Below are 21,472 nucleotides of genomic sequence, written 5' to 3'. Positions count from 1 at the left end.
TCTCTGGTGGAGCAGTTGAAAAACTGGGAAAAAGTGGGGAGAGTTGTGTCCAAAGACGTGTGATTGTAGTCTCCTGTTGTTATTATTATGAAGGAGTTTGGATGCTGGTTCTGTAAGTTGGTGGTGACTGAGTTGATGACGTCACACGCTACTTCAGACATGTTCCTTTAGACATGTTCCGTTACAGTAACATGTCCAGGGTTACACCACCTGTTACTCACAAGCACTGCAATCCCCCCTCCTCTCCTCTTACCGCTACTCCTACAGCCTCTAACCCTAACCCTAACCCTGGAGGTAGGCCACAGCTGGGATTTGAACCCCAGCCTCCCACATGGGAGGCGGTGATGTTACCACTACACTAACCAGCCACCGGAGGCGGTGCCAGGTTAACATAGTTGTAACATACACCGGTGTTACTCAAGGACCGTTCATAATACTCTAAATACTCTTGATTTCTTGTGTTGTGAGGTTTGTTAGCTCTACTGTTAGCCATGGCTGCTTCTCCCTCTTCTTATTCTCCGTCTTCTCCTCCTGCTCTCTCTTGAGTATATGAGTGTGTCATGTGTTTAGTTTCTCCTCGGCCTCCTTTAGTGAGAAGGGAATGTGTAATAATTGTAGTTTATTTGCAGCACTGGAGGCGAGGCTGACTGATTTGGAGACTCAGCTCCGCACCGTGGAAAGTAAGCCAGCTAGCCTAGCTCCCGTTAGCCGTTCTTCGGCAGTTCCCGAGCAGCCGGGAAGTCAGGCCAGCTGGGTGGTAGTTCGTTGGAAGCATAACCCTAGATACTCGCCCAAGGTTCACCAAGACCAGGTTCATGTTTCAAACCGATTTTCCCCACTCAGCAACACACCCGCTGAGAAACCCACTCTGGTCATTGGCAGCTCTATAGTAAGAAACGTGAAGTTAGAGACTCCAGCGGCCATGGTCAAGTGTATTCCAGGGGCCAGAGCGGGCGACGTCTAATCCTATTTGAAACTCCTGTCTAAGGATAAACGGAAATACATTAGAATTATAATTCACACAGGAGTTGATCAATATTAATATTAATCGGTGTGTAACTTTGCTAAATCGATGTTGGACTCTGTAGTTTTCTCTGGACCCCTTCCTAATCTGAAGTCATGTTTAGCCGCATGTCGTCATTTTACCGCTGGCTGTCTAAGTGGTGTCCCGCAAACAACATGGGCTACATAGACAATAGGAAAACGTTTTGGAGAAAACCTGGGCTGATTAGAAGAGATGGCATCCATCCCACTTTAGATGGTTCGTCTCAACTCTCTAGAAATATGGCAGAGTTTATTAGACGACATGTCAGAGTGGAGCCCAGGACGCAGAGATGCAGTCTTACACACCTCTCTGCAGCTTCCTTACAGCCGTCACCCCCCCAAAACTACTATAACCCCATAGAGACAGTGTCTGCTCCCCGACTACCTAAATTATTTATATCAAGAACCAACAAAAGAGGAGTGATTTATAAGAACCAAAATAACATCAAATAGACTTATTCTGTCTTACTGAAACCTGGCTGCAGCAGGATGAATATGTCTCTCTGAATGAGTCGACCCCCTCAAGTCATGTTAATTATCATGTTCCTAGAAACACAGGTCGGGGTGGAGGACTAGCAGCAATCTCCCACTCAAGTTTATCAATCAACCCCAGACCTAAACATAGTTTGAATTCATTTGAGAGCCTCACTCTTAGCCTCTCTGATCCTAACTGGAAAAATCAAAAACCAGTCCTGTTTGTTATTGTGTACCGTCCTCCTGTCCCTTACTCTGAGTTTTTAACTGAATTCTCAGAGTTTCTATCTGATTTAGTTCTTAGTGCAGATAAAGTCATTATAGTGGGTGACTTTAATATCCATGTAGATGTTGATAACTGCCTCCACACTGCATTTAATTCACTATTAGACTCCATTGGTTTTACCCAAAATGTAAATAAACCCACTCACTGTTTTAATCACATCCTTGATCTTATTCTGACATATGGTGTTGAAATTGATCATTTAATAGTTTTTCCCCAAAACCCTCTTTTATCTGACTATTTTTTAATAACATTTGAATTTACAGTACCAAACTTTACTACACCTAAGCATAAGATTCACTACAGTAGATGTTTATTTGAAAATGCTGTTGACAAATTTAAGGAACTGATTCCATCTTTTATTTCAGAGCCATGTACCAACACAGAGGAGGGCAGTTATTTCAACGTTACTCCAGTACAATTGGACTATCTTGTAGACTACTGTCTCCTCTGAAAAAGAAGCTAGTGAATCAGAGGAAGTTAGCTCCATGGTACAATTCACAAATCCGTAGCTTAAAGCAGAAATCACGTAAGCTGGAAAGGAGGTGGCATTCCACAAATTTAGATTAATATTGCCTAGCCTGGAAAGATAGTTTAATAATATATAAAAAAGCCCTCCATAAAGCTAGAATCTCATATTACTCCTCATTAATAGAGGCAAATAAGAACGACCCCAGGTTTCTTTTCAGCTCTTTAGCCAGGCTGACAAAGAGTCATATCTCTGTCATCTATCAGATAGATTTCAGTTTGTACATGTTAATGATGAGTCTTCCATTCACAGCAAAGTTAGCTATGGAGCTATGGAACTGTGCTTGGACCGATTCTTTTCACTTTATATATGTCCCCCTTAGGCAATATTATTAGGAAACACTCTATAAAATTCAATTGTTATGCAAATGATACCAAGCTACACTTATCTATGAAACCAGGAGAAACTAATCAATTAGTCAAACTTCAAGATGATTAAAAGACATAAAGGCCTTGATGTCCTCCATTTTCCTTCTCCTAAATCCAGTTAAGACAGAGGTTATTTTGTTTGGGCCTAAAAAACTCAGAGACACTCTGTCTAATCTCATTCTCACCCTTGATGACTTAGTATTGGCCTCAAGTAATACTGTAAGAAAGAGAGTTATCTTTGACCAGGATATCTCCTTTACTTCATCGAATCCATCCTCACCTCCTCCATCACAGTCTGGTTTGCTGCAGCCAATGCCAGGGACAAGGCCAGGCTGCAGAGAATAATACGCTCTGCCGAGAAGGTGATTGGCTGCAGCCTTCCATCACTCCGGGACCTGTACGTCTCCAGGACCCAGAGACGTGCATCCAGGATTGCAGCTGATCCCTCTCACCCTGGCCATGCACTATTTCAACCTCTCCCCTCTGGCAAGAGACTCCGGTCCATCAGGACCAGGACCTCACGCCACAAGAACAGTTTCTTCCCTGCTGCTGTCAGCCTGCTGAACAGTTCCCCCCAGATAACCTCTGCACAAATCCCCCCCTCCCAACCGACTGTGAATATGCGTATTTACGTTTGTTTGTTTTTCCTGCTATTCTATTCTATGTCTGCACCTAACATCAGGACAAATTCCTAGTGCTGTAAAATGCCCTTTATCGCACCTGGCAATAAAATGTTTCTGATTCTGATTCTGATTCTGACATAAAAGAAATCTCTAGAACTGCCCTTTTTCACCTAAGAAATATTTGTAAAATTAGGAGCATCCTGTCCTAAAGTGATGCTGAAAAACGAGTCCATGCATTTGTTACTTCCAGACTGGACTATTGTAATTCATTATTAATAGGATGTCCCAATAACTCATTAAAAAGCCTCCAGTTAATGCAAAATGCTGCAGCCAGAGTTCTGACTTGAATTAGCAAGAGAGATCATATTTCTCCAACGTTAGCTTCTCTCCTTTGGCTCCCTGTAAAATCCAGAATTGAATTTAAAATTCTTCTCCTCACTTATAAATCCCTTAATAATCAGGCTCCATCTTATCTCAAAGACCTCATAGTTCCATATTTTCCAAGCAGAACTGTCCGTTCTCAGACTGCAGGTTTACTTGTGGTTCCTAGAGTTTCCAAATATAGAATGGGAGGCAGAGGCCTTTAGGTATCAAGCCCCTTTCCTGGAACCAGCTCCCAGTTCAGGTTCTGGAGGCAGACACCCTCTCTTGCTCAAATGGGATTGTTGGGTTTTTATATCATTTTTTTGTATAATTATACTCTGTAAGGTCTTAAACCTTACACTGTAAAGTGCCTTGAGATAACTTCTGTTGTGAATTGGCACTATACAAATAAAACTGAATTGAATTGAATTACATTGAACTATTATTATATTATTATTATACTGTAGTATTTCCTGATTTTCTGCATAAATTGGTCCTTAACTGTAATCTGATTTTCATCAAAATTACAAAAGCAAGCTGATAAAACACAAACAGTCCTGATCTTTCATGTGTTAACTTAACATAGCCATTAAAGTGATGATGGAAAAAGTAAGTGTTTTAATATCTAAAGAAACTTCCTCACAACTGTTTAATTTTAGCTTTAATTTTCTTATATCTGGTATGAACTAGGTGTCTAAGAAAATATTGATACACTTGAATATTGTGTTGTGCAATACAAATACGCTTTAATGAATGTACAGGTCTAAATGCAACCAAACGACACATTCTTTCCTGGTGAACACCATGAGTACTGTAATTTATTGGGAATTATATTTTGAAGTATAGTAGAATAGTGAATAACTGATATAACAAATGAATGTAATAAACACAGTTTTTCTGAGGTGAAATCTTCAATGAGAATCTAGTTTTAGTTACTGCTGCTGTCATCAGTGATGTTATTTGCATCAATTGAAAATAGTTAGTCCTTTGCACATAAAAAATAAAATGTGATGATGTTCTCACATCTCTTGAAACAGAAACACTTTTTTGATAGCAGTTTGCTTTGATGTTGTTTCTTCTTGACTTAGATTTTGTTTGCTTGCCTTGTTCCTCACTTGTAAGTCGCTTTGGATGAAAGCATCTGCTAAATGACTAAATGTAAATGTAAGTTAGACAAACTCATTACGATGGTGAGACAAAAGCACTGATTGACTTTTATTCTGCAGAAATTCATTAATTTGTTTAAAAAACAGAATTCTATCTCTGGTCTGTCTCTTCTTCAGAGGCTGTGCAGTTCATGACCTCAAACCCTGTGAGGCTCGGCGGTTTGCCTGGGACGAACCAGCAGGCGTCAGAATGCTCAGCTGGAGCTGCATGGAGCATTCAGGAGAGTTGGACCTGCTAAAGGTCTGACAGCAACAGAACTACATGGATCAGTATTTGAATTGTAACCAGTGACTGTTTATAATAGCTGTGTGTTTCTGGTAGCTGTAGAGAAGGATGTTTTTAACCTCTTTTAGCTCCTAGTTTTGGTTTTGTTGAACATTTTCTGTCTGGTTGAAAAGCTGTAAAAGTCACCACTCACCACCTGCCAAGCAGCAAACAACAGTCAGACACATTTAGAGACCAACTGGGAAACATAGTGGAGCATTCAGCAGCTAAAGATCTGGTGGAAACCAAAAACAGAGCTACTACACCTGGACTATTGTGTTGCTGTGAAACTAGTGGATATTGAAATAACAAATTAGATGATTACATGTTAGAATTAATTGCTTTATTGAGTGACATATAGGATGTTGTTCAAAGGTTGTTCATGAATCTAGAAACAGAGTTCAGAGTCATGGCTATGTACATTAAACCTCATCACCAGAGAAAGGTGATGTTCTTCTGCCCCCTGCAGTGAAGAAACAGACAAATGGAGCCTTAACCAAACCATGTCGTGATGGAAATGTGTATTGTACTGGATGTAGAAATATGTATTAGCTAACTCAACTGCTACTGGTGCTCGGTCCTCATAAACATATAAAAAACATCGGATTGTCCTTGTCTGTGCTTATTCAGGATGAGGTGGGGCAGTTCTCGTACGACAACCTGTCTCAGGTCCACTGGGTTTCATTCCTGGATGGGCGTCAGCGTGTGCTGCTGTTCACTGAAGACGTGGCCGTAGTGACGAAGGCCCGGCAGGCAGAGGAGCTCGAACAGTTTCAACAGGAAGTGAAGGTGTCACTGCAAAATCTCGGACTTTCACTGATCAACAACAGCAGCCGGCAGGAGATCACCTATATTGGCATCACCAGGTAAACACATGACTAACTAGAAAAAGAAAGTACCATGTACATCACTTGTGTGAACAGCTCAGGTGTGTCTGTGTGTTATAGCTCAGGTGTAGTTTGGGAGATGAAGCCGAAGAATCGCTGGAAGTCATTCAGCCAGAAAAACATCAACCTGCTGGAGAAAATCTACCAGAGTCAGCTGAGCGGGAAAACCCCAGGTGGCTGGGTCAAACTGGAGACCAACCTGGAGGTCAGAGGTCAACATGTGCATTACCCTCCTCTTCCCCAGAGCCTACACACAAACAAACTTCCCAGGTAGTAGTCTGTCACACGATTAATCACGATGCGTAATGTCACTGGACTCCAGGTGAACCTCAGTGGAGCCACCATGATGATGCGTCAACCATTTTCCTGCCAGGTGAGGAGGAACTTCCTGCCTGGAATCCAAGTGGAGTTCAAACAGTCGCTGCACCAGCGCTGTGTGAGAGCCCAGCTTCACTGGCTGCAGGTAAACACACACACACACACACACACACACACACACACACACACACACACCTGTCCAGAAACATATGTCTATGACTGATGTGCTCCTTCTATGCAGGTGGACAACCAGCTGTCAGGTGCAATTTTCCCCATCGTCTTCCATCCAGTTCCTCCTCCAAAATCCATTGCTCTGGACTCAGGTGAGTGCTTTTGTTTACCTGCTTCAGTCCACCGTACCAGCTGAGCCTCCATGCTTTCTCTAGTTTTACTCATCCACTAAAGTAACATAGAAATAAAAGTTGACTTCATCCATTCAAAATGTTCAGACAACTTATACATGTAGAAAAAAACTGATAGCTGTTGGAATTTAACTGCCTCCACAGAACCGAAACCCTTCATCGATCTGTCCGTTATCACCAGGTTCAACCAACACAGCAGCATCATGCAGTTCAAGTGAGTAAAAAAAAAACGTATCCTCCACCTTTTTTCCATAAAGCTTTGGTTTGTGTGGGAAGTTTTCCTTTTTCCGCTTTAGCTCACAAAACCCACAAACTAAATCTGTGGTTGGAACAAGGCAGGTGGACTCCAGTACTCACTGGAAACATGTAAGACCTCCTGCTGACAACAAAGATCTGGTTTGTTTTAACAAGGACTGAAGGACTTAGGGCAGTAACAGCCCTGATACCCCCCATGCCCATAAACCTTCTGCAAGTCCACAAAACAAGTGTAGACTTGACGGACAAACTGCTCATCCAGGGATCCCAGGAAGAGTGAACAGCTGGTACAGAGTCCACTCTCCCCTTGAAAAAACAGTCTGACAGAAGCCATGATCGTTTAGAACTAATCCCCCAGCCCCTTTTTTCAGAAATACAAACCACCGTCTCACATTGTGTCTGTGTCCACAATACAGCCTCATATTGTCCAGAGCTGTCAGTCTGACTGAGTGAATGTTTATCTGAGGAGAGATCTTTTTAATCGCTGAATATTTGAATCCTGGAAACTGTGACTGAGGGATTCCAGCATTTGAGGATTTTGTGTGTATTTAGGTACTTCATGGTTCTGGTTCAGGAGATGGCAGTGAAGATTGATCAGGGATTCCTAGGAGCCATCTCAGCTGTGTTCACACCCCCTGCTGACCCCCAGGCCGACAGACAGAAGGTAGAGCGAGGCAACAGGTACACTTTGACTACCTAACACATTGACAGGACACAGAGGGTTATTGTCAGGTGTTTGTGTTTCAGTCTCGTCTGATAGAGAGGGATCTGCAGCTGCTGCAGGCTGAGCTGATGGAGGCGTCGCTCACGGACACGTCTGGACTCAGCTTCTTCGAACATTTCCACATCTCACCCATCAAGGTGAAGACACGATGTAACCATCTCTTCCTCAGCTAACCCTTCCAAGCTGGAGGAAAAGAAAGCTTTTCCACCAGCTTTCTGCCAGCCTGATCATTTTTTACCAACAGCTCGAATACTGAATATATTATTATTAATATATTTCAGCTCCATCTCAGTTTGTCCTTGGGCTCCAGTGGTGAGGACCCGTCTCAGGAGACAGCAGCTGTTCAATCTCTCAACCTGCTGCTGAAAAGTATCGGAGCGACGCTGACCGATGTTGATGACCTCATTTTCAAGTGAGAAACTTGTCACATTGTTTAATGAGATCGATTCTGTTGGATAAAGATGCTACGGACTTGCCTCACACTCACCAGTGCATAGAGAAAAGAAAGCTCTGGTTGTCAGTTTGCTGTGTTTGATGTTTGGCCTCTCTCTCTCTCAGACTGGCCTTCTTTGAGGTGAAGTACCAGTTTTACCGCAGAGACAAGCTGATGTGGGCAGTGGTAAAACACTATACTGAACAGGTAACATTACAGCCTATATCATCTACAGGTGTTCACTCAAAGACAGCACATATTTTAGACCTTTCTTTACCCACAAGCTGTTTAATGGTTGTTTAAAACCATCCTCACTGCAGTAAACTTTAAACACTATGCTGCTCTGCTGATGTTTGCCTGTTTGGTCTTCAGGCTGGATCAGGGTGGATCATCCTCAGACTCTGTGAAATCCGTTCATGTGGCATCCTCAGTTTGTTTCCTCTTTAGGCTTCTGAAAGCGTTGCAAATAAACTGATCTGAGGGAACGTGTGGTTGAACATTCCGACTGTTACAGTTAGGAACAAGGTTTTGTTTGAATAGATTTTAATTAATTTAAGAACATGGTTTTGTTTTCCTGGATGCAGTTCCTAAAGCAGATGTATGTTCTGGTCCTGGGTCTTGATGTCCTGGGGAACCCATTTGGACTGATCCGAGGTCTATCTGAGGGAGTGGAGGCCTTCTTCTATGAGCCTTTCCAGGTACCACATATATTGTTCAGGGATGACCTACAGATGTCTTTTAATACAGATGAGTCTTTCCTTAACAATTCTATTTTATCAAATGTACTAATCCCAAGTGACCCTGATACAAAGGCATGAGATGTGCATCAACCCCAAAACCTCTGTGTTTTTATTTTTTCATTGAATATTTTACACATTTTCTCATTTCATTTTCTTTCCCCTAAAAGGTTAAAGACATATGTTTAAATCTGTCTAAAAGTATCTGTAATGATTCACTGTGAGCTTTCTGGTTTCACTTTCCTGCCCTTTGTAGCGAGCAGGGAGAATCAATAAATCAACAAACATATAGAACCTATAAAACGTGGATTTTTTTTCTACTGTACAAAAAATGTACATTTGTCCAGTACATTTCTGCTGCCAGACAAACTGCCCTGCTGGCAGACAGACATACAGCTGTTTTGAAGACGGAGATAATGAAGGTTGGAGCTGGTGTGGATCGGATGTAATTTTGCTTCATTGGTGCTTATACACAGCTCACATCTGACTCTCACTGTGTATTCACAGTGTGAGTTATGGTGCAGAGTGTCAATAAATAAATAAAAAGAGCTAGATCTGAATCAGGCTAAGTTGTGACTGAATATACAGTCAAAAAATCTGATGAAAACAACCAACATCTATTACGTTGGTGGGGTTCAATGTCATGTAGAAGATACTGTGACTACTAAATCTTACAGTTACAGTTATTAGTCCTATAGCTCTGCTTAATCCTTCTCACATCTGCATGTTTGTATGATTTCCAGTTTCATTGTTTCATCTTATACTGGCTTACCCTTTATTCTGTTTTCACTTGAAACATTCATATATATGAGCCTGAATATAGTCTAAAATATATGAACAATGTCAATGAAGATTTGGGACCTAGGCGCTGTACACATTGACTTCTGACAATATAACAGTCTGCTGAAGGTCCGCTAAAGGCACAGACTCCAGAAAAAATCACAGAAACCATGAGCGTGCATGTCCCTTAACTGGTGTGTTGGTTTATGTGTTTGTTAGGGTGCTGTTCAGGGTCCGGAGGAGTTTGCTGAAGGTTTTGTGATTGGAGTCCGCAGCCTTTTGGGCCACACTGTTGGTAAGAAACTGACTAAAGACAAAAAAGCACCAAACTAATTGTAAACAGGAAGAGCTGCCAGTTGTTGTTGTTATTATTTCTAATATTCAAGTCACTTATTTGAGTTATAGGACATTTAATGTTAAACAAACTGTCAAACATCACAAACATCATCTTTTTCAAATTAATGCAAAAAATCAAAAAATGTTCAAATCCAAAATGAAAAATTGAATAACAACGCTTTAGTTATTTTTTCATTTTGGATTTAGAACTGGAAATTTTGGTTTTGATTTTTGGTCATTTGAAAAACAAATTAATGATACATGGGCTCTCCACCTTAGCATGTGTCAAAAGATGGGGTAAGGAAATGAACTTGGGTTCAGGCACAGTCCATGGAAGTTGGCCCTGATTCCAATGAGGCATCCCTGGTCTTAAATATTAATATTAAAAACTTGCTCTCTCTTCTTCTCTCCATGTGCACACTTCAAAATGGAATTAAAATGAAATGCCAATCGTTTGTTTAAAATTTGTTGGGCTTGCAGTCAAACATTTCAAATTTAAATGAAAATGAATTACAAACAAAGCCTCTTAAAAGCATGTTTGGGCTTCAAGTTAAAGTTTGATTTCAGTGTGCAGAGTGAGCTATGTGAAATCTGATAAATGTCCTCGGGTGACCTGAACTCTACCAATGATAAATTACCAAACCCTGTGCTGCTGTCAAAGGTCCAGGTGCATTGTGGTATTGCTGGCACCCGTCTCTGCTCCGTTTTCACGAGTTGGAGCTCAGTATGACATTAACTGTTTCAACATCCTGGTGTCCTGCAGGTGGCGCTGCAGGTGTGGTCTCCAGGATCACAGGTTCAGTGGGTAAAGGTCTGGCAGCCATCACCATGGATAAAGAGTACCAACAGAAACGACGAGAGGAGATGAACCGGCCACCCAGAGACTTTGGAGAAAGTCTGGCCAAAGGAGGAAAAGGCCTGCTGAAGGTACAGACTCATGTTGGGTTTACCAACGAATGTCAGATTGATTAACATTAGTACGATCAGCAGGTGTGACAGGAGGAAGCTCAGTAACAATTTGTGTCTCTTCAGGGAGTCGTCGGTGGAGTTACAGGCATCATCACCAAACCTGTGGAAGGTAAGTGTGTCTCTGCTGTTGATTAAAGAGGTCATATTATGCCCCTTTTGGGGCTTAAAAGCAGGTCCCTGAAGTCCATTAATGAGTCAATCTTTGAGTAAATCCAGCAGCCATCACAGGTCAGAACCTGTGATGGCTGGTTTGCCACATTTTGCCACATTTTAAGGTGAGGTGAGGGGACCACAAGATGTCGTTTGCTGGGAGAGTACAGTGAGCAAGAGGGATTGTAGACCTGAGGGAGTTGTGGTGCTGTTGAGTTGACCACTTTGTAGGTAAGGATCAGGGCTTTGAACCTGCTGCAGCAGCTACAGGAAGCCAGTGTATAGATCTGAAAAGAGGTCTAACGTGTCCTTTTTGGTTAATCAAAAATGAGACGTGCTGGTGCATTTTGGATGGGTTTTCTGGAGGGGTTTGAGAGGTGTTAATGAATTGTGTAAAGGCTGGGATTAGTCTGGGTGCAGTTGTGTAAAGGAGAGTAAAGGATGGAGAGAACAGGTGTTTGGGAATAATGGTTTGAGAGAAAGAGGGTGGACTGTCAACTGCAGTAAACGAGGCCGGCAACGTGCTGTTCAGTGAGGTTAGTTGGACAACTCTGTTTGAAGGAAAGATCTGTTAGCTGATTGCTGCCACCTTATTAGCGGCTGGACAGTGTAGTGGTAACATCAACGCCCCATTCAGGAGACTGGGGTTTGAATCCCAGCTGTGGCCTACCTCCAGAAGGGGTACTTAGGCAAGACCACTTTGCGCTTACCCTGCGTAAATTGCTTTGGATGAAAGCATCTAAACGTAAATATAGAAATACTGTATAAATATAATAGTGAAGAAGGTGGCAAAGTCGTTGGCAGTGACAGAGGTGGAGGCGGGGCTCCCTTTCCTTAACTAGGACCATTTAAATGAATGGTCCCCAACACCAGTCCTTAAGGGCTTCTGTCCTACTTGTGGGTTAGGGTTAGGGTTAACCCTACTTGACCACTGATTTAAAGTCATTTTAATAATGACAGGTTTGGAAAAAGGCCGGGGCTTCGTGTCTTCCTTTGCCACTAAGGCATAAAATACATTAAAACTGATTATATGACAGAGATCGACTGGTCACAAACACAGGAAACCTGTGGGGTAACTGATCTGAGGATCTTGGGGTTTAGATGTAGTATGTGGACTAAGGAGATGTACGTGAATGGCAGTCTGCCGACATGTTCTGTCAGTGTTGAAAGTACACACTTTTGCAGTATCAGAATCCTCTGACCTACTGTTCATATTCAGCTCATCTGATGCTCTCTGTGGTCTCCTCCGTTCTCCTATATTTGTGTGTAGGGGCAAAGAAGGAAGGGGCTGCAGGTTTCTTCAAAGGCATCGGTAAAGGTTTGGTAGGCGTCGTCGCTCGACCGACGGGTGGAATCGTGGACATGGCTAGCAGCACCTTCCAGGGCATTCAGAGGTACAATGGACATTTTATCTAAACTTCACTACATGTGTTTTATTTTTTTGACTTTCTGTGCAATTTTCTTTACTCATAGTTTGTTTTCTGTATTTTGCTTAGTGAAGATCTTACTGTGCTGTGTGTGTTTGTCGCCTTTGCTCTTCTTGTCTACTCACTAATTTTCATTCTCTGCTTTGTTTTCTTGTTCTGTGTTGCTGTTGCCGGACGTTTTGTATTTTCCTTTTCTTTCTTTTTGTGAGTATTTTACATTAAATTGTTGAAGCTGAGCTCCTGTAACTACTGCTCATGTGATGTTATCTGTTAAGTGATTTGGGGGGTTATGGTTGAGCTATCCAGATGTGAGCAGTGAGATGAAGAAGTTGAGCTTTAGCAGTTTGTGTGTTTGTATAGTGCTGTCATCCTGCAGCAGATGGACGGTAAGTCACTGCATTGTGTCGCTATAAAAAGCTGCATCTGCCATGAACTGATTCATGCTCATTGTCCAGCACTCTAACACTGCTTCCAGCCCCTCCCTTCTGTAAGCTCCCACCTTGTTGCCGCATCATGAGCCGAGAGGCTACGCCCCTGCTGAGAGTCACATGTCCTAAAGGTGGGGCAGGGCGTAGAGTAGTTTGACGTAGCTCTTCATCAGTTTAATGAAACAGGTTACCCCAAACGATCGTGGCAGATGGCCACCCACCCTCAGCCTGGCCCTACTGGAGGTTTTTTTCCGTTAAATGGAGTATTTTCTCTTCACTGTCTCCTAGTTATATTCTGTATGGTCTTACACAAGTGTTTTGAGAAGACTTTAGCTGTGATTTGGTGCTGTATAATAAATAAACTGAATTGAATTAAAATCAAAATCTTACAGCTTAGCTCCTAAACATGACTTCCACTTCACTGAGTCAAACTTTCAACAAACCATTGTTGGTTTGCAACCAGCAATCAGCTGCTAGTTCAGAGGTCTCTAAACCTTCTTCACAGCTGTTGTTCTGTTGTGAACGCTGTTGGCATCATGTTTTCTGTGTGAGACAGCACACACACGGACCTCACATCGAAATTACAGAAAGTGCAGGAATTGAATTGAATTCAGTTAAGTTTATTTATATACAGTGGCAAGACAAACTTTGTGAACCTTTTGGAATTTCATGGTTTTCTGCATTAATTTGTCATCAAATGTGCTCTGATCTTCATCTGAGTCACAACAATAGAAAAACACTGTCTGCTCAAAATAATAGTACACAAACATAATATGTTTTCATGTTTTTATTGAATATAATATGTAACAATTATAGTGCCATTTATTTGTATAGCGCTTTTTATAATTGACATTATCACAAAGCAGCTTTACCACACGCATCCAATAGGGACCATACAGTGGATCCAAGCGACAAGATCCCCGGCCAGAAGTGGGGTCCCAGGATGAGTCAGACAGGTCCGGGGGGGATATCAGTTAGATATGATCACAGTCAGATAATGTATGAGGTGGTGGTAGAGAGTGCAGCAGGGACTCTGGCAGGACTAACTATGACAGCTTAACTAAAAAGGAGAGCCAGAAGGAAACACAGACATGAGGGCTCCCTGGCATGTAGAGCAACCGATCACTTCACCGTCAACAAACCTGAGTGATCAATGAGAGTGGGGAAGACAGCATCTAAACATACCAGTTCACCATAATGTTCTACGTCCATGAGTCTTTCCCTAAGGCAAATCTACTTACAAAAATGCTGGACTAAATAAATAGGTTTTTAGCCTCGACTTAAACACTGAGACTGTGTCTGAGTCCTGAACGCTATTTGGAAGGCTATTCCATAACGTTCGGGCTTTGTAAGAAAAGGCTCCGCCCCCAGCTGTAGTTTTCATGATATGAGGTACTGACAGGCAGCCTGCATCCTTTGATCGAAGTAGGCATAGTGGATCATAAGGTACTAGTAGTTCACTTACTGCGGCCCGAGGCCATTTCATGCTTTAAATGTCAAAAGTAGTATTTTAAAATCAATGCGAAATTTTACAGGGAGCCAGTGAAGTGTAGATAAGATAGGAGTGATGTGCTTGTATCTTCTGGTTCTAGTGAGGACTCTCGCTGCTGCATTCTGAACTAACTGAAGCTTGTTTAAGCACCTGGTTAAACAGCCAGACTGTAAGGCATTACAGTAGTCCAACCTAGAGGTGATGAAAGCATGGACTAATTTTTCTGCATCATTTAGTGACTAAATATTTCTTATCTTGGCAATATTTCTGAGGTGAAAGAAAGCTGATATCATCTACATGAGTTTCAAATGAAAGACTGGAATCTAGAATCACACCAAGGTCTTTTACTGTTGCACTAGATGTAACAGAAAGGCCATCTAGAGTTACAGTGTGATCTAAACTTTTGCTTCTAGCTGCACGTGGTTCTATGATTAGTACTTCTGTCTTATCAGGATTAAGCAGAAGGAAGTTAATTAGCATCCAGTGTCTTATATCCTTTACACATTGCTCAACTTTATTAAGCTGTTTGAGCTCATCTGGTTTTGATGAAACATATAACTGTGTGTCGTCAGCATAACAATGAAAGCTAATACCATGCTTACGGATTATGTAGCCCAGAGGAAGCATGTAGAGGGAAAAGGCAGTGGGCCTAAAACTGAACCCTGTGGAACACCAAACTCCACTGGAGAGCATGTGGAGTAATCGCCATTTAGATCTACATACTGCTAACGATCAGTCAAATAGGACCTAAGCCAGGAGAGGGCCGTTCCCTTAATTCCAACAACATTTTCTAATCTGTGAAGGAGAATACTATGGTCAATGGTGTCAAAAGCTGCACTGAGGTCAAGTAACACAAGCATAGTGACGCAACCCTAATCAGAGGCCAATAGGAGGCCATCTACTACTTTAACAAGTGCTGTCTCTGTGCTGTGATGAGGCCTAAATCCTGACTGATAGAGTTTGTGTATGTTATTTCTATGTAGATACGAGTATAGCTGCCCAGCTACTATCTTTTCAAGGATCTTTGAGATAAAGGGGAGATTTGATATCGGCCTGTAATTGGACAGCTGACAGGGGTCGAGATCAGGTTTCTTAATTAGCGGTTTAATAACTGCTAATTTAAAAGATTTTGGAACATACCCACTGCTGAGTGAAGAATTTATTATTTTCAGCAGGGGTTCTATTATTTCTGGCGCTATCTGTTTTAGAAAGTGTGTCGGTATAGGGTGTAATGTACAAGTTGATGAGTTCTCCAAGAGCTAATTGGAGTGAGCCAACCTTGAGTCCAATCAGTGTGATGATATTAGATGTGTTGTTGAAAGCTGTCCTGCCCTTTAAAAACACACACCAGTTTTGGGTTTACTGGTTTCAAGAAGCACTGCCTGATGTGAATCATGCCTCGCAGAAAAGAGCTCTCAGAAGACCTAAGATCAAGAATTGTTGACTTGCATGAAGCTGGAAAGGGTTAAAAAAGTATCTCCAAAAGCCTTGATGTTCATGTGTCCACGGTAACAGAGACTGTCTACAAATGGAGAAAGTTCAGCACTGTTGCTACTCTCCCTAGACGTGGTCGTCCTGTAAAGATGACTGCAAGAGCACAGAGCAGAATGCTGAACTATGCTAAAGAAGAATCCTAGATTGTCAGCTAAAGACTTACAGAAATCTCTGGCACATGCTAACATTTTTGTTGACACATCTACCATAAGAAAAACATCAAACAAGAATGGAGTACATTTATAGTATTATTTTCAGCAGACTGTGTTTTTGTATTGTTGTGAGTTAGATGAAGATCAGAGCACATTTTATGACAAATTAATGCAGAAAACCATGAAATTTCAAAAGGTTCACGAAGTTTTTCTTGCCACTGTAGCACCAGATCACAACCAAAATAATCTCATCATCAAATATGTGTAAATACTAGTTAACATTTGTTTGAAACAAAAAATGAGTAAATTGCTAAATACATAAATGAACAGAAATAAAGCACATTTTGGAGTTAAGAGTTGTAGGTACTTGGAAATATTGGTAAATGTTTGTAGTAGAGAAACTATACATGTGTAGATACTACAAATACTCTTACTGTTAAGTACAGGTAAATGTATATAGAAGTAGATATGCGAGTACATAGGAATGGGTATATAGTAGCAAATAATACGTATAACCATTAGTACTGTTGTTTTCCATAAAGTATTTACAGTACTGTAGTTTGGCTAAAGCCCCACTTCAGCAACTCAACATTAATAAGGCAAGTTACACCTGTAACTACAGTATATATACTGTATTAGTAGTATTCTTTTTGTCATGTCTGGATACATTTCTATCACAGTTAGTGTTTACCTGCAGCATTGAATTTAGAATATTTTAGGAAATGTGTCATCACCTCAAAATGCTGCTTCTCCTAAAGCATTTTTCAGCAGCATCAGGCACCTTCATCCTCCTCATCCTCCCCCGTCTGGAGGATCCACCTGTCACGTTCATCTGTCTGTTCACGATAACCTGTGTAATGTTACTGTTTCATGCTGTCACTGTAGAGGTCATGAAAGGTGAGAAGGCCACTTGATTGAAGCTTTACCAGCATCGTGTGCATCACTCTGAATGTGCTACAAGTTTGATGCCAAACGTTCAGTTTCTACCAGAAACGCAGGTTATTTATTTAAATCCTGGCGATCAGCTCAGCCTGAACACTGAGGCAGCGTCTTGAAATCATTTATCTGTGATAAAGATACAAAAGCATGTTGCCTTTCATAAAGCTTGAACTTCAGCCACAGCATTTGATGTTAATGGTTCTGTCTCATCACAAAGATTCGTAGGTTCATAGTTTTTAAAGAGTCTGGGTCTACAGCAGAGTTCACATTAAACCTGAACCCTTTACTGTCATTCACGGCACAAGCTGATAGCAGCTCTGTTTGTGTGTTGTGGGGCCAGGGCGGCGGAGGCGACAGAAGAGGTGACCAAACTTCGTCCAGTGCGCCTTATCAGGGAGGATGGGATCATCCGACCGTATGACCTGACAGAGTCGCAGGGTTTCGACCTTTTCCAGGTTTGATCATCTTTACCCTTTAACAACACCATGTCACTTCCTCACAGGAAACCAGTGTGATCTGAGCTTCAGCCAGCTGTTTCTCTTGTGCTTGAGCAGGATAAAAAATCTACAAATCCCCCACATATCATGTGTGACAGCAGTCCACTGCTCGCTCTCTGGTTCCATTTTATTCAACCTGTACAGGACACACCCGTTAACATGTTTAAACAGGAAGGAACTAAACCAGAGGTACAAATTCACAAACACACAGAACTCCAAAGCCTGTTTCCTTAGTCACACCAAATCATTATTTACCTAGGGTGGTGCTTATGCCCCCATTCCAGCGCTCTGTCACTCTGTCCCATAATCACTCTGTGGTTTGGTAAAAAAAAACAAACAAACAAAAAAAACTATATTTCGGAGTACAACAGTCGTCATCGGGCAGGAGTAGACCACTGTGTTTGTGTGTGTGTTGCCCTCTATGAACCATGGGTCATCTCTGGGGAGTTTACCTCTAAAAGATGAGTACCTCTGTGTATGCTTCTTGTTTCAGTTTCTAACCCCATTTCTTCTTCTTCTTCTCCTTCTGATTGTGTTTCATGCAGCCGGAGGAGAAATAAACAGGGTTTGGGTGGATCAGCTTTATCATTGAAGTGCTTTTAACATATAATCACTCCTAATCACTACCCTGCTACTAAGTATTTTCATCCCGTCTCCCACCAGTAAACTATTCACTACTCAGCTACTCATACCATATCTATGTATAAATCTGTAAATATATGTGTGTGTGTGTGTGTGTGTGTTTGTGTGTGTATTGAGAATGTATACGAATATGTCTATTTACGTTAATCTATGAAGAAGATGTTATATACGGTAATCTGTGAGTATGTATTTAGGTTTCTATGCATGCCAAAATGAATCTTCTCTCATACCTCAAACAATTCTTACTTTTTTTTAGAGAAAACTTTTCTGCTTTGCATTAACTATTTTTTACTGCTGTGTAGAATTGATTAACTTAGTCATGTTCTCAGCAGCTGGGGATTGTGTTCTGTCCTGGAGAGGTCAAAATGTTTTGGTAAAGATTGTAGCATCCTTCATTCTGAACTTGTATTTCTCTTTTTGTTGGAAAAGTCTTTTTATGGTTGGGTCTGACATTCTGCATCACTGTCAGAATGATCTCTGACATCTGATCCTGTTGTATTTGTGTTAACCTTTGTGTTTGTCAGCCTGTCTTTAATAAAAGTATTCACCATGGTTACACTTTTCTTCCTTAGATGTGAAAACAGTTTTTTTTATAATATCAGAAGCAGATGGAGGGGGGTACAGGATGGCACAGTGGGGTGGGGGCAGCTGTAGGAGACAAACAGTGAATCCCCTGAGGTAACACATCAGTACAGGTCCCAGCCCGGTTTAAACACAGAGCTGATCTGTCTTTCTGAGTTTATGTAGACTAATGGGCAGAAATTGATTTATTCTGTTTTTCACACAGTAAAGATGCAAAGAGTCGTCTGAATGCATTCTACATGTACGGCACATGTAGTGTGTATTTACACGTCATCCTTCTACATCCACCGTGTTACTGTAAGCACAAACATGCTGCATGTTGCAGTTCACTGTATTCTCCATGTGGTTATCCAATATAAAACTCATCTGAACAGTGCAACATCATCCCGTGGAGAGAAACTGAAAAAGGAGAACAACAGTGTATTTTCAGCCTCTTAGCAAAGACATGCAGCAGATGAGGAGGAAGAAGGCAGACACAGATAAACTAAATCAGGAAGAAGTATTTAACCTGGTGCATGAAGAGTGCAGAGAGAACAGAACCTTTGTCCGTCTTCTAAAACCCAGCACACTCTAGTTTGTTGTAGACAGAGCCGATGTTAAGGTGGGGCTAAAACTTAAAGCATGAAGCCATAACAGGATAAATGGAAAGTCAGAGTGTGTGTTTGTGTTTCCAGCGTTCAGAGATCAAACAGCTGGAAGGTGAAGTGTTCAGAGATTACTGTCAATATCCTGGACACAGAAAGACCAGCATCCTAATCACCAACAGGTACAGAGCTTCTCATCCCTCTGAAACCTCCTGTAATTCTGCCAGTACATTGTTTCACAGTATCATTGCTTGGTTGTTTTTGTATAGGAGAGTCATGTGTGTGAAGGAGATTGACTTTGTTGGTCACTTTAACAAAGAGTGGGAGTGTTTCTTTGACAACTTCTATCGTCCTCCAGCTGTGTTTGGATCTGATCTGAAGATCTACTGCAAGGTACCAAAATACACCTGAGATCAAATTCAAGTTAACAGTTTTATTAGCACTTTTTACACTGCCCATACAAGGCGGGTTTACTGCACCAAGTGTATTAGTGTCAGAGGTTAGGTGAGTTCGCCCCACCACCTGCTAGGGAGAATGGGTGTGAAACGTTGTTGTGAGACAAGATACTGGGGTGGTTTCTCTTAAGAGACACTTCAGAAACAACATTTACGACATGGCTGAAGCTGCAGTTGTCCTTCGGAATATTCCTGATCACTACATTTGGCTTGATTTGAGCAACGTGTTTAAGTGATTAAATGTAACTATGCTGGAAAGTTGAACCATTACAATGTGCAAACGGGTAAAGGATGGCTGCAGAAGACGGTGGTCCATTTTTTTGGGCGACAGTCTAACATAAAACCCCAGTCCTACTCTCTTATTTGATCCAATAATTTCTCATCAGTAGCTTCTCATCATGCACACGTTGCAGAAAACTGAATTTGAACTTGTCACTAGTAAAAGCTCATCACAGTTTATCCACTAGTAGCGTTTTTAACACATGATGCATATTCAACGTGGCTGTTCTCATCATGTTGGATGTCATGTTAAAAGCCACGCCCCAAATATCGGGGTACCAGCATCTATGTATAATATATGCTGGAGCCCATAAGTTGAGTCATTCAACCTAACAAGAAGTTATGGCAACTTCAGCCATGACTCAACTATGCTGGAGCGTCTTTAGGGCAGATTCTTTAGGTTTGATATGAAGGGACCCCCTTCTCACCAATACAGCAGGTTTCTTTCTTCTGTTGTTAGAAATTTGTCTTCAGCCAGTATGATATTCAGCTTTATCAGTTATTTAAATACCCAGTAATCAATGTTGGATGTCTATGAAAGGGGATTAGGGCCAACATAAAGCATTATTTTAGTTCTGACCTTACACTTAGAATTTAGAGAAAATCGTTTTCTTTAAATGTCAGGTTCAGCTGACCACAAAAATTTTAGTGTTCTTTATATTTTCTTCACTGTGATTCTTTCTCTCAGTCACGTCTGATTGTTGTGTCATGTTTCAGGAGCAGCAAATGTTAAAGTTACCAAAACGAGGTAGTGAAGAGTCAGTGAGGACTGTTCAGCTCAAGGACCCACACACTGCTCAGAAACTGCAGGTGGCCATGTCAGAAGCTCATATGTCTCAGGAGCAGCACCGCATGGTGAGACAGAAGTCCCAGCGCTTCCTGAAGCTCAGCAACAAACAGTGAGGCCACTTCCTGTAAAAGATGGTTTATGTAAAACCTGGTACTGCTTCTTTAAGAAATAAACAGGTGCAACCATCCAATTAAAGCAGACTCAGCTGGCACTAACCAGATGATGATTATACTCTTGGTTTGAATGTCACTCTTATTGTTGAATGAATTATGGGATTGTAGTTATCCATCCTGTTTTCTTTTTTTTTTTTTTTTAACAATCACTTCCTGGTAAGTTATCTTATTATATTATCTCATATGTCTAAATAAGGTTGAATGAAGATGGAAACATAATCTTCACAATAATAATATTCTGTCTCCTAGAGGTTTTACTTTATTTCATTTAGATTTGATTGAATTATTTGACCTCATTTTGAGTGTGGGTATCATAGACCCTGCTGTTTGCTTGCAGGCTGCACAGTCATGTTTAAGATGAAGCCATAAAAAGTTAAGTTGCACTAAAAAAAAAAATTACAAGAATCAATTCATTGTTGATGAATGTTGGTTGATCTTCACTGAAATAAACATGAAGATGTAAAAATAATAA

The 21,472-nt window shown here is 41.3% G+C and overlaps 1 protein-coding gene across 2 annotated transcripts in view; it reads left to right on the top strand.

The window, feature by feature from the left end:
* vps13c (vacuolar protein sorting 13 homolog C) overlaps positions 1-20,940 on the top strand; it is a 77,905-nt gene extending 56,965 nt beyond the window's left edge. For both annotated transcript variants that reach the window (XM_026378071.1, XM_026378070.1), the window contains 19 exons: positions 4,968-5,091; positions 5,746-5,981; positions 6,063-6,207; positions 6,325-6,465; positions 6,562-6,643; positions 6,827-6,896; positions 7,490-7,601; positions 7,685-7,798; positions 7,943-8,073; positions 8,220-8,301; positions 8,679-8,792; positions 9,831-9,906; positions 10,711-10,874; positions 10,980-11,025; positions 12,337-12,460; positions 17,339-17,453; positions 19,394-19,485; positions 19,573-19,696; positions 20,755-20,940. In XM_026378071.1, the coding sequence (XP_026233856.1) occupies positions 4,968-5,091; positions 5,746-5,981; positions 6,063-6,207; positions 6,325-6,465; positions 6,562-6,643; positions 6,827-6,896; positions 7,490-7,601; positions 7,685-7,798; positions 7,943-8,073; positions 8,220-8,301; positions 8,679-8,792; positions 9,831-9,906; positions 10,711-10,874; positions 10,980-11,025; positions 12,337-12,460; positions 17,339-17,453; positions 19,394-19,485; positions 19,573-19,696; positions 20,755-20,940 (2,278 nt within the window). The remainder of the gene's footprint in view (positions 1-4,967; positions 5,092-5,745; positions 5,982-6,062; positions 6,208-6,324; positions 6,466-6,561; positions 6,644-6,826; positions 6,897-7,489; positions 7,602-7,684; positions 7,799-7,942; positions 8,074-8,219; positions 8,302-8,678; positions 8,793-9,830; positions 9,907-10,710; positions 10,875-10,979; positions 11,026-12,336; positions 12,461-17,338; positions 17,454-19,393; positions 19,486-19,572; positions 19,697-20,754) is intronic.
* The last annotated feature ends 532 nt before the right edge of the window (positions 20,941-21,472 follow it).

This window comes from Anabas testudineus, chromosome 3 (assembly GCF_900324465.2).
Source record: "Anabas testudineus chromosome 3, fAnaTes1.2, whole genome shotgun sequence".
Taxonomy (NCBI): Eukaryota; Metazoa; Chordata; class Actinopteri; order Anabantiformes; family Anabantidae; genus Anabas; species Anabas testudineus.
This window is presented reverse-complemented; position numbering and strand designations above follow the sequence as displayed.